Source organism: Stenella coeruleoalba, assembly GCF_951394435.1.
Source record: "Stenella coeruleoalba genome assembly, chromosome: 15".
Taxonomy (NCBI): Eukaryota; Metazoa; Chordata; class Mammalia; order Artiodactyla; family Delphinidae; genus Stenella; species Stenella coeruleoalba.
In genome coordinates this window covers 52,212,635-52,227,030 of record NC_137161.1, presented here as the reverse complement: position 1 = coordinate 52,227,030, position 14,396 = coordinate 52,212,635, and the positions used below count along the sequence as shown (strand labels likewise).

The window sequence follows — 14,396 nt, the reverse complement described above, 5'->3', positions numbered from 1 at the left end:
TGTAAAAAAATATTTTCTGTCAAAACAATAATACACCTTTGTCTTACTGACTGAAATGTGTGTTTCCCCCCTGTTCCGTTAAGCCCCAGGGTCCATGGAAGGGGTGCAGTGAGATGGGGGGAGCACACCCTGGGGCGCACAGCCTCTGTAGCCTTGCTTTATATTTGGGTAAGACTTTGTATTCAGGAATGGATTTAAATAATTGGTGAACATCACTTATAAAACACATGGGCCTCTCACTTTGAAACCCTGGGTGCTCTTGCAAAGGCCATGGTGACCCAACAGATTCTGTTTAGCAGTATTACTATTTTTGCTTTTGTGTTTGTGTTTGTCTTGGAATTTCATTTTGGTTGCTAGGACCAAGAATGAATCTCTAGAAAAACATATTGTCTGATAAATATGCTCACCATTTTAATTTGGTGGATCAAAATCTTATTTTTAAAATCTGACATTATAAGACATGTTTTATTAAATAAGTTTTTTAATATTATTTTTTTCTTTAACTTTGCTTTTGAAATAATTTGATCACACTTGAAAATACTAATTACAATTTTAGATAATAAAATCAGAGGAAGATCAGAAGTTGTTTTCTTTTCAAGTCCCATTTTTCACTATTAGAAATGGAAGTTATACTGGTACTTTCTTCAATTTTATTTTAAGATAAAGCTGCCAAATAAGATGGGCATTTGGAATTTGGGGGGGATATGCTAGACTGAGACCGTTTTGTCTTTCAGGATTATTTTGACATTGTGAAGAATCCCATGGACCTTTCCACCATCAAGCGGAAGCTCGATACAGGGCAGTACCAGGAACCCTGGCAGTATGTGGATGACGTCTGGCTCATGTTCAACAATGCCTGGCTCTACAATCGGAAGACATCCCGGGTCTATAAGTTCTGCAGTAAGCTCGCAGAGGTCTTTGAGCAAGAAATTGACCCTGTTATGCAATCCCTTGGATATTGCTGTGGACGCAAGGTACAGTTGAAACTTTTTCTGGAAAATGAACTACCCTTGTTAATACAGCCAAAAAGGGTATTATGATGATATGATAAACTCAGTATTTTGGCCACACCTGTGTACTGAGAAGGACCCAGATGGATTCTGGTCTCTTGTAAAACAGTTGATTGTCTGAAGCTAGAGGTGCTTATGGGGGAAGGCCTTGGATTAAGCATTCCTGGCTGCCCCAGTGTCCATTCATCTATCTGTAACAAATGTCTCTCAGACACTAGGGACTTCCCTGGTGGCACAGCGGTTAAGAGTCCGCCTGTCAGTGCAGGGAACACAGGTTCGAGCCCTGGTCTGGGAAGATCCCACATGCTGCAGAGCAATTATGCTCGTGCACCACAACTACTGAGCCTGCTCTCTAGAGCCCGTGAACCACAACTACTGAGCCCGTGTGCCACAACTACTGAAGCCTGCGCGCCTAGAACTCGTGCTCCATAACAAGAGAGGCCACCACAATGAGAAGCCCGCGCACCTCAATGAAGAGTAGGCCCCGCTCGCCGCAACCGGAAAAAAAGCCCACACGCAACAACGAAAAACCCAAGGCAGCCATAAAAAAAAAAAAAAAGTCTCTTAGACACTAATTCTATCCTATTGTATCCAGAAATGTCTTTAAATAGATGTGAGAATCGTTAGAAAACTATCCAGTATACTAACAAATAATTTACTAGCTAAATCTAACTCCATATTGGACAGAACATTGCATGACAGTAAATGGGATATATTTTTAGTATTTTCTCCTTTGTTTTTGCAGTATGAGTTTTCCCCACAGACTTTGTGCTGCTACGGGAAGCAGCTGTGTACAATTCCTCGTGATGCTGCCTACTACAGCTATCAGAATAGGTAAGCCTTGAGCAGTTTCTTGAATCATGGGACAAAAAGAAGGTCTTAGGACGAGGCATGCTCGTCTGATTGTAGCTTGGGTACATTTCATTATTTCTCTCCTGAAGTTTCAGTAAAAAGGGCCAAAATTTCATTGTTTCTCAGTCACTCAGATAGGCCCATGGTCTCTTAACTTAAAAGCATGCTTGTATAGTATAAAATTTTAAGCTCAAAACTGCTTGCTGCACTAGTTGGATCGAGTACATGTGTTAAGCCAAAATGTAACCATATGAGAAAGAGTCTGAAGTGGAGAGTAACTCTAACAAAGGTTGACTGCCTTTTTTAAGATAATAAAGTTGAAACATTGTATTTTACCAATCTGTGTGTAAATATTTGCCTAGCTAATTTGGCCTGTACAGTCTGATGGAAAGACTTGTGTTTGCTCTAATTCATTTAAAAATTTTAAACCATAGACTTTTTCTTTTTAATCAGTAGCACAGTAAGAATGAGATCGGTGTTTTCATTGAGTTTAAGAATGACTCCCTTCATGAGGTGGCCTTTTTGGGGTTAGTGAGTGGTAGGTATGCTTTTGAAGTATTTTCTATTCTCTTGAAATGTGGAGATGGCTAAAGAATAGATCTCCTATCTTAAGTAGAGGAAGAATGAAAATAATTTTTGTTGTTGATTCCCTTACCTAATTACAACTTCCTGGTTTGGAGGGTTGTTTTGAAAATTAAGCTACTTTGTATCCATTGCTTTAAGTGACTGCGTGTTGCCATAGCATGAGGGCATCCTGCCTTGAAACATAGGTTGTAATTCTTTGTCAAATTCAATTACATTGCCTTCATTCTATGAATTGGCAACTAAATTCTTTACGTGACCAAGATGAGGCTTCATGCCTGTTCTTTGTTTTTAGGTTCAAGTATTAAATGTCAGCTTTAGGGTTTGATGTTTTGATTATTTTTATCTTATTTGCTTATAGTAATTACATATGTTCTAATACTTTGAGGAAAATAAGTTTTTATTTTTTCAAAGGTACATGCAGAGGCCTGAATAATTTGGAATGTTGCAGTTACTTTTCTTCCAATTATGTTTTTTTTAATTATTTTAATTTTTAAAAAATATCTAGGGAATTCCCTGGCAGTCCAGTGGTTAGGACTCAGCACTTTCACTGCGATGGCCTGGGTTCAATCCCTGGTTGGGGAACTAAAATCCTGCAAGCCATGCAGTGCGGCCAAAAAAATTAAAATTAAAAAAAATAATAAAATTTAAAAAAAACATATTCAAGGTAATTAACGACTCTCATCAAAATCCTATTTTTAAAAAAAAAGAACTGTTGACCTAAAAATATCTTAAGACAAGATTTCTAAGCCTTGTCCAGCTCACTTATCTTAGTGAAGTGCTGGTTTGAGGGGAAAGATGGGTGTCCCTGGACAGGCACCTCTACTGGAAGTGCAGCCGGCACAACTGTCCTGCTAAAAATATTTTAACATTTGGAATTCATTTTCTGTCTTTGCATGCTCTTCTATTGATAGAGGCATTTTAAAACTAAAAGTTTGAAATGATACTGTGGCCCAAATGGAATCTTTCCTATAGTGACAAGTGTTGTTCTGGAGGTTCTGGCCCCTCCATTTACAGTTTTAGCCCCATGATCTTTTGCACATTCTGTAATGTATCAAGCTTAACCTTCTTGTCCATGACATGGGCATAGTAACACCTTTCCTGACACCCTTAGTTGTCAGTCTCCAATGAGACAATGCTTTGGAAACTGTTAGGTGCAAAATACAGCTATGAAATTTTAAGAGAACAGGTTAAAATTAACTATACCCTGAAAAATGCCCCCACTGATAAGTACCCAACACAGTTTGGGTCTAGAAGGAAGAGCAGACAGCAGATTGCTTACCATCATCTCTTAAGTTTGGGGGCCTTTTCATTGTTGCTTTTCACTGTTCCTGGGTTCTTTGGACCCTGCCTCGGCTGACTTGCATAGATTTCGGCCGTATTTCACTTGAGAGCAATTCAAGTTCGATAGAATGGATGGCATCAGTGTGCACTACTGCCTCCTCAGAGGAGGTTGTTGATGGGGTGCAAACAAAGGATTGTTTTGAAAGTTCTGAAATGTCCAATATTACTTCTATATAGGACTTAATTTTTATTGAGCAAAAGTAATATATTTTCCTTAAGAGTAGAAGCATAAATAAAGGAGTTCTCTTTTACGCATAATACATTTTAAATGAGTGTGAGCATATACTGCTCCTCAGCTGAATCTTACAAGGTGTGCTTCCTGGAATACAGAACTGGAAGAGATACCACGTTGTGAGTCTGTGAAAGCAGTGGTCTAATTCTGCGATAGACATTTCAACTACTTACATTTTCATTCTCAACCTTGACTGTTGATGAACACCATGGTGTTCTTTTGAATAATTGTTTTGGTACTTATAGTCCTAAACTGGGCACTTAGAGTAGGAAATTCTACAGACCGTTTAAACAAGTGAAACTAATAGATAAGCTAGTATATGGTTACATTTTCACTTGTTTCCACACTTTGAAATTTTGAAAGTAAGTCATGTTGGGAAAACTGTTCTATAACTTTAACAGTTTATTATTGATAGATAAGAATAGATATTATCTATTATCCAAGTTATTTTTATATACTGATATGGTACTTACAACAATCTGCATTTGAAAATTTACTCCATACATTAGATTACCCTTACAGATGAACTCTGCAGTTACATTGTGCTAACTTTAGGTACCCAGATGTACATCATCATCAGATTATGTAAAGTGTTTCTCCTTTATAATTCCATATTCATCAGACTGCTTCCTTCACGTAAGGCAGAAGGTCATCTAGGCTCTTACGGTTGAAAAGTGAATCTCTGAACCATTATGTATTTCCAGGATGAATAAAGTTTGGACTAGGTATACGATAGGGGCAAGTCTGACATTAACATCTGTCACCCACTGATTACCAGAGTGGTTTCAGCCTACTTGACTAGATGGGTGGGCTATCATCATATCAGAAGGGAGCTAAAGGGAGGCCAGGGCCCCTCCCTTTCCCCTTACACCTGAACAGATTCGATTCTCTGACATCTCTGGCCTTGCTCTGGGACAGACACTCTGTCCCTCCCAGTTTCTGACCCTGAGGTTCTTGGGAATGGAAGTTAGTTATACACAGAGGGCGTAGGTTTCTGCAGCCACCCCAGGGGCTGCCATTCAGCCATCAGTGCTTCACTCTGGGCCAGTTTCCTCCAGTGGAAAATGATGGGTTTATGATCCTTGTTCCCCAGATGTTGCTAGGCTTTATGTCCTGCTTGCATAAAAGCTAAGAGTTTAGTTTGTCCAGGATTTTAAAACTGTTTAGACTCACATGTAATTACCGTGGCAATTTCATTTCACAGTGTGTTCCGTAGTCCTCTTTGAGCTAGCGCACAGTGGCTGAGTTTGATCATAATAAATTGGAACACTTTCATTCATTTTTTAAAAGGAAGCAATTTGGCGTTGAAGGGGTATCTTTTTTTTTTGCATATTGTTCTGATTGCTGCTTAATTGGTTTATAGTTTCTATAGTGTAATTCTTTCTTGCCAGTGATGATCATGCCCTTCTACACATGGAGATTCCTTTTACTACATGATTTCAAGCCTCCATAAAAATATTTACAAAATAGTGAATAGCCAGAATATTACTGTAGTTCATTCAGAGAAAGAGATAAGTATTTTTAAAAACAGCAGTGTTAACCTGTTTGTTCCTGGTCAGTTTTTAATCTTGGCAGACTTTGTTGATTGAATTAATTCTAAATAAACTGGTCCCAGCAAGAAACTCTTATTAATCCAGTTGCTACACACAGTGAATCTGTCATGTTCCTCATCAACAAATATGAAAAATTGAATAATCTTGAGATGTGTGCATGCTCTAAAGTTTTATACTTTTAATTCACTATGTGTGTTTAGTCAGTGAAATATAGCAGACAGAATGCTCAATGTGTTTAATTAAGATTAGAATTAGAACTTGTGGGGACCTATTTTAGTGGTAATGAAGAATAAACTGGCCAGGCAGTGGCCTGAATCTCAGTTGTTTGTAGCCGTGCGCGCATGTGTGTTTGTGTGCGTGTGTGTCTGTGTCTGTGTGTAGCTGCAAGCTGCCGCATCTCCTTCTGCCCATGTGGTTCAGTGTGGCGCTCCAAGTTTCGTCACAGTGTCTTCAACACTAATCCTCTTGGCATCTTGTAGATGTAGTTTTGAGCACTAAAACCGCATTTTATTGTGCTGCCGTCGTACCTTATACTCATCCCTTTTGCTTGTGTAATTCACCTCATTCGGCTTGTTTACTTCTACAGTATTCCTTTGTGCCCATCTTGTTTATGCAGCATCAGCCTGCATTTTTGTTGATTTCTCATTTGTGTCCTTTCCAAACATTTAATAGTTTTTATTTTAACTGTTCTTATTTGATAGCTTGAGCCCAGGCTCTATACTATAAGAAATTGGGGTGATGGATAATTTCTCAAATGCAGATTGTGCTTTAAAGATTAAGTCTCTAAATTTGCTTAACTTGGATTGTCCCCAAGTTAGAGAAATCACTGAGTATCTCAGATTGATGAATGATTGGTTCCAATACCAAAAAGTTTAAATTGAAGCTTAGAATTGAATTTTAAGACTGTTCATGGATTTACATATATTGTATTGTTTATACAATATATCACAGTTTTTCTCTGTATAGTCTTACTGATAAATGGCTGGAAAGTCTTTGACCCTGATTGCATTTCTGTTAAATGTTTGTCTAGAATATGGATTTGGTTTCATTTCTATTGTAACCCAATTAACTGAGTGATTAACATGTGAAAAGTAACAGGAGAAAATTAAAACCAGTTCTGAGTGCTCAACATTTTCATACCTTTAAAGATCTGGCTTAATACCGGAAATAAAATCTATGAATTGCTGTCAAGCATAAATTTTCCATTTTGAAAAAAAGCTATTTCAGTTTAAATTGCTTTTTTAAGGCCTTTTGTCAGACTGTTTTATTCAAAGTAAATTTTTTCCATCTCAAAACCTGTAGTTATATCTGGTTTTCTCTAAGTAATAACAAAATCCAAACTCCTAAAATTAGGCTCCTTGCAATTCTAGTATTAACAACTCCTTGAAAACATTTGCATCTTGGAGCTGGACGAACCCGTTGTTAGTGATGATGGCCTGGGATGTGTGCAATGAGACCGAATGCTAATCAATGCTTTGCCTTGGCTTTCTGCTCTGTGTTGTCTTGGTGTTTGTGTCTTACCTTTATGTCTGTGCTATTTGTTCCCTTCCCTGTTCTCTAATCCTGCCCTTCCCCACCTGCCCCTGTTCCTTTCATTGTCCTCACTGACCCATCAATCAACCAACAACGCCCCCCCTTCGTCGTGGTGATCTGCCCTGCTCTGATTGGTGGCTTCGTTGCTTGGGTGGCTGTGTGTTATGATGGACCAGTTCACCCAAGTATGGCCTTCTTGCTGACAGGTATCATTTCTGTGAGAAGTGTTTCACAGAGATCCAGGGGGAGAATGTTACCCTGGGTGACGACCCTTCACAACCCCAGACGTAAGTACCATCCTGTCATTTCTCCCGGGGGTGACTCTGAATTGTTGTTTTGTTCTCATATGTGATTAAAAGGGAAGCACCACTGCCACCCACTGTGACTTTTTTATAGTGTATTTTTCATATTACTTATACCCACATTCATATTTTACAATGTAGCTGTTGTAGCTGAATCCCAGCGCCCCTTGCACATTCTTCCCTCTGCTTGAGACCGTGATGCTATAGCCCCCACTGCAGTGCAGTGGTCTCTCTTGACCTTGCTCTATCTCTTCTTCTAAAACACTTGCTTTTTCCTAGTGGCTGTCAACTTCCATTTGGGAAGGTTATAAATTTTCAGTTACACCTAAGAAACCAGGTAACCCTTGTCACAGAACTAACTGGCAGTAGCAAAAATGAGTCTTGTGTGTATACCCCGTCTGTAGCATTTAGTTGATCTTCCACTGAAACCTCTGTCCTTTAAGTTGCAGAGGTAACAGAACCCAGGTGGTGAGACCCCAGCGAGTACCTGTATCTCCTTCCTCTCTGGAGGTTGGACTCTTGCTCACAGCTCCAGCATGGACAGGCATGAGTTAGTTCGTTCATTCCCTCACTGAGTTCACCATTTCCTCCCTGATGCTTATCCTCTGATGGAGTTACTTTTGAGTAGGCAAATGGCCAGAATGTGGTGAGAAAAAAGCAAAAGCAGGGCTTCCCTGGTGGCGCAGTGGTTGAGAGTCTGCCTGCCAATGCAGGGGACACGGGTTCGTGCCCCAGTCCAGGAAGATCCCACATGCCACGGAGTGGCTGTGCCCGTGAGCCATGGCCGCTGAGCCTGCGCGTCCGGAGCCTGTGCTCCACAGCGGGAGAGGCCACAACGGTGAGAGGCCCACGTACCACAAAAAAAAAAAAAAAAAAAAGCAAAAGCAAATCCACAGATTGGATGGTCAACTCATTTACATGCTTGAGATACCTAAAAACCTGCCAGCCACCATAGCTGCCTAGGACTGCCAGCGTTTTGTGGTCTTTCTTTTCTCCCTACTCTGCCATGATTCCTGCCACTCTGGGGAGTCTACTGTGTGACTGTCCCCCCAAAGGCAAAAAGGCTTCCCACTGAAGCAGTTTCCAGCACTGTTGGACACTTACTCTGCAACTCAAGTTTACTTTATTCAATCGCACAACAAACCATACCTGCCTGTAAGATACATAAACGAAAATGACAGAAATTCTACATATTCAATTTTTCTGTCCCTTGTCAATTTAATTCTTTAGTCCAATTATGTGATTAATAATTGGATTGTATAATTCTGTGAATCAAGTAATTCACATATACACTAATAAAAGTACCACAAAAATGAAATACTCAGCCCTTTAAGAATAAGTAAAATATCCCCAAGTACATGCTGACTTGTGTCAATGAAGGAATATTGTAATTAGAAGAATTGAAAATACCAGTGTTGGTCAAATTCAGCAGTCATTCACCATACAGATTTGATTGGAAATTAACAGGTTTGAATCTCAACATAATTTTGCCAGTGTATTTTGACTAGCCTTAAATTAAATCTTGTAATAAGTGCTGATGATAGTTTGGAGGAAATATTCCAAGTAAGGCAGAGAAAAATAAAAGGTAGTGCTTTCTATAGAATTAAATGTTGTATGTTCATGCCATTATTACATCTACTTGAGATTTCAGCTGACCATCATTTTACTTTTTATGTGAAGAACTAGTTACAAAATAATATCCCAGAGACCCTATAGTTTATACTCAACAGATAAATTTAGTTAATTAACATTTTTCCTTTCCCCCCTCCCCAAAAAAACAAGGACAATTTCAAAGGATCAGTTTGAAAAGAAGAAAAATGATACCTTAGATCCTGAACCGTGAGTATACAGCTATTTTCTTTCTGACTTTTAGGTTTTAGTTTCAGATGAGGAAATTTCCTCCTTATTGTTGGGCTGTGGGAGAAGACACTGGAAATAAATATATTACCATGGGCGGAATTTTTTGTGTGAAGTTATTTCAGATGTGGATTCTGTTTTAACTCACACAAAAGATGTATGTCTCTGTAGCATGCTGTCCAGCTACTGAATTTTAACACCCTTTAATGTAAGATTAGATGGATGTTTTGGCTCTGTTAGAATCTCTGTAATAACTTCATCATCGTTGTCTTTAAGAAGCCATTTAGTGTGAATCTTTAGAGACTAAAGGTAGGAATATTTGGTGGAGGGGTGCTAGTATCATTTAAAGGGAAATTTCAGAAAGAAAAACTGTTAGAAACCACTTTTTAAAAATAAATAATGAGAAGCCCAGTGTTGTATGTTCTTGTCACCATCTTTGGTATGGTATATTTTCAAAGGTCGTTGTCAGATAATTTCCTTTCTTCCAGTGATCAGTGAGAATACTCAGTATGTAAATTTTGCTTTGTAATAACCCCTTAAAGAGGCCTCAGAGCTCCTTCCATGTGGTGGCTCCTCCCCGGTACCCAAAGCTGAGTTCTGAAGGCACCCCAGTGTGTGGAGATGCCCATTTTGTTCTGTCACTGTGGTGAACGCCCGTCCAGGGTTGCTTGGTGAGCACAGGCTCCAGCACTGTTGGGAGTTTGGTAAATGTGGCTGTGGTGCATCCAGAGCTGAGAAACAGGTTCTCCCCTCCCTTGGCTCAACTTCCGAGCTTCCAACGGAAGACACAGACTCCACTTCCCATTGAGAGCTGACTTAGTCTCTCCTGCCGGCTGTGCCCAGGTTGCGGGGGGAGCACGTTGATTACTTAGCAAAGTGCCTGGTGCATGAGGAGGCTGCTCCCTGTCTCTTTAGTCTCTAGTGTCAGTGGATTGTTGGTCCTGACTAGCCGTCTCCCTGTTCACATTGTGTCCTCCCTGACAGTTTTCCTGTTTCCCTGTGATTTATATTCAGTTTTTTAAATTTTTTAATTTTATTTATTTATTTTTTAAATATTTATTTATTTAGTCATGCTGGGTCTTAGTTGTGGCAGGTGGTCTCCTTAGTTTGTGGCTCACAGACTCCTTAGTTGCAGCAGGTGGGCTCCTTAGTTGCAGCTCGTGGGCTCCTTATTTGTGGCATGCAAACTCTTAGTTGCGGCATGCGTGTGGGATCTAGTTTCCTGACCAGGGATTGAACCCAAGCCCCCTGCATTGGGAGTGCAGAGTCTTAACCACTGAGCAATCAGGGAAGTCCCCCCAAAGTTTTGTTTTATACTGGAGTATTTACAATGTTATGTTAGTTGCTATACTCACTTTTCAATTTCAGAATACGTTACATTGAAGCAGTAGTTGCCAGGCAGTGGGGAAGACACAGATGGATAAAGGGGGTCTGTCCTCCAGCCATTTGTCTTCCAGTAGGACAGACGGATCGTAGCATAGGCAGCAGGAGGCAGTAAGGTAGTCCAGAGTGGGGGACCCTGGCCCAGTGGAAAAGGTGACACTCATTTGGAAGCAGGTGTTGGGGGTGGTGGGCAGAGCATTCTAGACACAAAGACATGAAAGGACATGGGATGTTCAGCAGCACTGCAGGTGAGCTCAAGTGCAGGGCATGTAGGGAGTATGGATGGAGCCCCGTAGGACAAGGGGGCAGAGGGTGCTGGATTCCCTCCTGTGTGTGCTGGGAAGGGCAGCAGCTGGGGCAGGACAGCAGAGAGTACTGAGGATGGCCGATGAGGGTCACTGCCATTCTGCACAGTCTGCCTGTGTGTGTCCTTTTCTCCTCCGACAGAGCAGGGACAGAGAAGCTGGATTGGGCTCGATCTGTGGTGGAAGGCTTGCTCAGCAAGGGCAGTTAGGGTGGTCAGGGGCCGGGGACTCGAGCAGCAGTAGTGAGAGCAGGCGTCAGGTTATGGGGACTGGCATCTAGCATGATAGGAAGAGCCGGGACCCAGGACCGTTTGGAGAAATGTGGTACTTTCTAGCCCCTCAGCCTTCCACAGGGTATAAGTTGTGGTGGCTTTAAGGGCGTGGGTGAAAAAATAGGTTTTGACCTTCAAGCATGTTGGCGATTAAGTTTCCTAGGTGAGGTGACAGGGCCCAGGTGAGCTATGGCGGAAGCTGTGCAGGGGGCAGGTGGCATGGTGCATCCCAACTTCTCTAGTGTTTACTTTAAGAAAGGCCGTCATTTCCCACTCTTGTAACTGACTCAGCAGACGTTTCCTGCACCTGGGCTTAAGAACAAGGGTTTGTAACACTGACAGTATTGTTCTCTTTTATTTAAGTCCATTTAGGTATGTGCAGTCATCTAGAGCAAGCACTGGTTTTGAAAATCTGTAGTAATATCAGAAATACTGACCTGTAAAATAGGCCTTCGTCATAACAATTTTTAGAAATAAATGTTCACTTACAGTTGCAAAGCAGATTGGGAGAAGAGAGGAAAGAGGCATTTGTACAAAGAAAGGGCGAAAGTCAGTCTTTCCTATAGAAAATATCGTACTGATGCATTTTTTAAAATACGGCTCAATTAGTCAAGAGATGCATTAATGCTGCAGATTCTTGAAGTCATCAAGGGGATGAGGTGTGAGCACACCACACAGGCTCTGTAGAAGCTCCATTATGTATGTGGCTCCGTGTGTCACAGTGCAGTTTCTTTGTCTTCTAGTTTCGTTGATTGCAAGGAGTGTGGCCGGAAGATGCATCAGATTTGTGTTCTCCACTATGATATCATTTGGCCTTCAGGGTGAGTAATTTCCTGGTGATTTCCTGTGATCTCGGGAAAGGGAAAGCAGTTATGCACAGAGTAGAGGGGAGGATGCTGGCTGCTACTGCATTTCATTCATTGTTGTCAGCAAGAATCCGGCAATTAGATGGATGGCAGTTTGTTCTAAATTTAAGTCTTAAGTGTTTGCCCGCTTTGGGAATTGTAGAATCAAAGCAGTCTGCCTCTTCACTTTTGTATAATGATGCGATTTTAATTGCCAGCGAAGTATTTTAATGCTGCATTTCACTGGTTTGGCAACATATACTGTTTTATATAATCTGATCACACCCATTATTTTTTTTGCAGCTTTGTGTGTGACAACTGCTTGAAGAAAACGGGCAGAACTCGTAAAGAAAACAAATTCAGTGCTAAGAGTAAGTTGTGGAAGGGTTTTTGTATTTTTTTGTCTTACCCTTGAAGAGAATCATTTGCCTTGATCTTTATATGAAAGTCAACTTTATGATCAGTCTGTGTTTTAGATGAAAGTTTAGAAACTTTCATCTAAAACACATACAGTAAACTTTGTGAATTCTGAGAGAGAAAATCTGTCAGCAGATCCTTCTCAAGTAGCTTAGAAATAACACACACACATCCTGGGCACGCTCAGCCCTGGGCACCTGCGGGGGCGGCTGTTTGCCCATCAGTAGGTGTGGGCCCTGCTGTTGTGACGAGTGACCCTCTGGGGCCCTCTGGGAATCAGCCAACATCACCAGGACTGGCAGGAGCCTGGTCTGCACGAGGGCTGGTTGGGTGTGTCACTGCCGCATTAGGAGCGGCTGCTGGTGTCTGCGAGGAGCAGAGAGAGCGCCCTGTTGCTATAGGAGTAACTTTTCATAGGTAGTCTTCACTTTTTTAGAGATGACACTTTTCAGAAGTGTACAGTGTGTCGTCTTTGTCAACTCGGCCGCTGCTCTCACTTCTCTCCAGTAGGATAGGCAACAACTAGCACACCGCTTAGGACTCCCCAGAAAGAGCCGGGCCGCCTGAGGAGCTGGAGTAGAAGAGAGATGGGATGGAGGGGGAGGTCCGTGGGCAGGAGGGAAGGGTGGCAGGCAAGGAAGAAGCCCCTCTGAAGCCTTCCAAGTCAGCGTTAATTCACGTTCAAACTGTGTCATTACCAAAATCCACAGTTTTCCTATCACTTAAACCCACTCCTATAAAATCTTTTGAAATATTGATGAATTCACCAGCTATTATAATATTTCTCTTTAGATCAGGGTTTCTGATGCATACTGACATTTGGGCCAGAAACGTCTTTGTTATGGGGGCTGTCTTGTGCTTAATTAGAATTTTAGCAGCAGGCTGCTGCCCACTAAATGCTGGTAACACTCCCTGCCCCACCCCACCCCCATGAATGGTGGCTGTCAGAAATGTCTTCATACATTACCAGGTGTCCTGGGTTGGGGGCGTGCAGGTGAGAACCCCTACTTTAAAGGATCCATTCTGAGTGATGTCACTAAAGCAGTCAGCTACTTAGAATCAATCTCCTGGGCCAGAGCTTTGGTGACCAAAACAGAAATTGCCAGGAGAGTTAGGCTTCAAGAGAAGAGCAGTTGCGGCCAGAAGAGAGAGGGGTAGAGGTGGGGGGGGGTGGGTAGGAGAACCTGAGAGCTGGCCCAGCCCCCACCCTCCCCTAGTGTCCAGAGAATGGTGGAGAGGGATATGTGGACCTTCGGCAAATGAGCTTCAAAGATGTAGAACCCTCACTTACAGAAAAGGACCTTAGAAGTGGTGTGTCTCCCCTGGGTTTTTGATTTGCATCATCTCTGGAAGTGTCTGTCGGTCACAAAAGAGAGGTTGCCACTAAGTTTGCCAAGACTTAGTGCAGTGGGCCCTCCGTGTCCACGCATGTGGGACCTGTGGGTACAGAGGGCCTTCTGTACTGCACCACTGTATGTCAGGAACTTCAGCATCCTTGGATTCTGGTGTCTGAGGGGTTCCTGGAACCAGTCCCTTGTGGGTACGGAGGGATGACTGCATTGAAAATATCTTCCAGCTGCTGGTCAGAGAGTGATACTAAACAACTGACTATCCACCCAAAACCACCTCCCCATTATACGCCACATGCACAACGCAACTCGGGTGGCTAAAGGGACGAAAAGTAACAACTACAAATGCTTTGGAGGTCAGAGAAAGAGAGTGTTTTTACTGTGTTCAGTTATGAAAAACCTTCCTAAAAAAGATACAGCCCAGAGGTCAGAAAGCAAAAGGCTGAAGGATTTGATCACATAAAGGGAAATATAAGGCTCCCATCATGCACCGTGGCCAAAAATATACATGGTGGGGTACAATTTAAAATGTCCATTTTTAGACTCAGCAGTTCCACCTT

General features: G+C 41.8%; 1 protein-coding gene across 3 annotated transcripts in view; it reads left to right on the top strand.

Moving 5' to 3' along the window:
* CREBBP (CREB binding lysine acetyltransferase) overlaps positions 1–14,396 on the top strand; it is a 131,804-nt gene that overhangs the window by 104,247 nt on the left and 13,161 nt on the right. For 2 of the 3 annotated variants that reach the window (XM_079944329.1, XM_079944327.1), the window contains 6 exons: positions 735–974; positions 1,756–1,844; positions 7,283–7,393; positions 9,191–9,247; positions 11,969–12,046; positions 12,374–12,441. In XM_079944329.1, coding sequence (XP_079800455.1) covers positions 735–974; positions 1,756–1,844; positions 7,283–7,393; positions 9,191–9,247; positions 11,969–12,046; positions 12,374–12,441 — 643 coding nt within the window. The remainder of the gene's footprint in view (positions 1–734; positions 975–1,755; positions 1,845–7,282; positions 7,394–9,190; positions 9,248–11,968; positions 12,047–12,373; positions 12,442–14,396) is intronic. The other variant, XM_079944328.1, reaches the window with a different exon arrangement.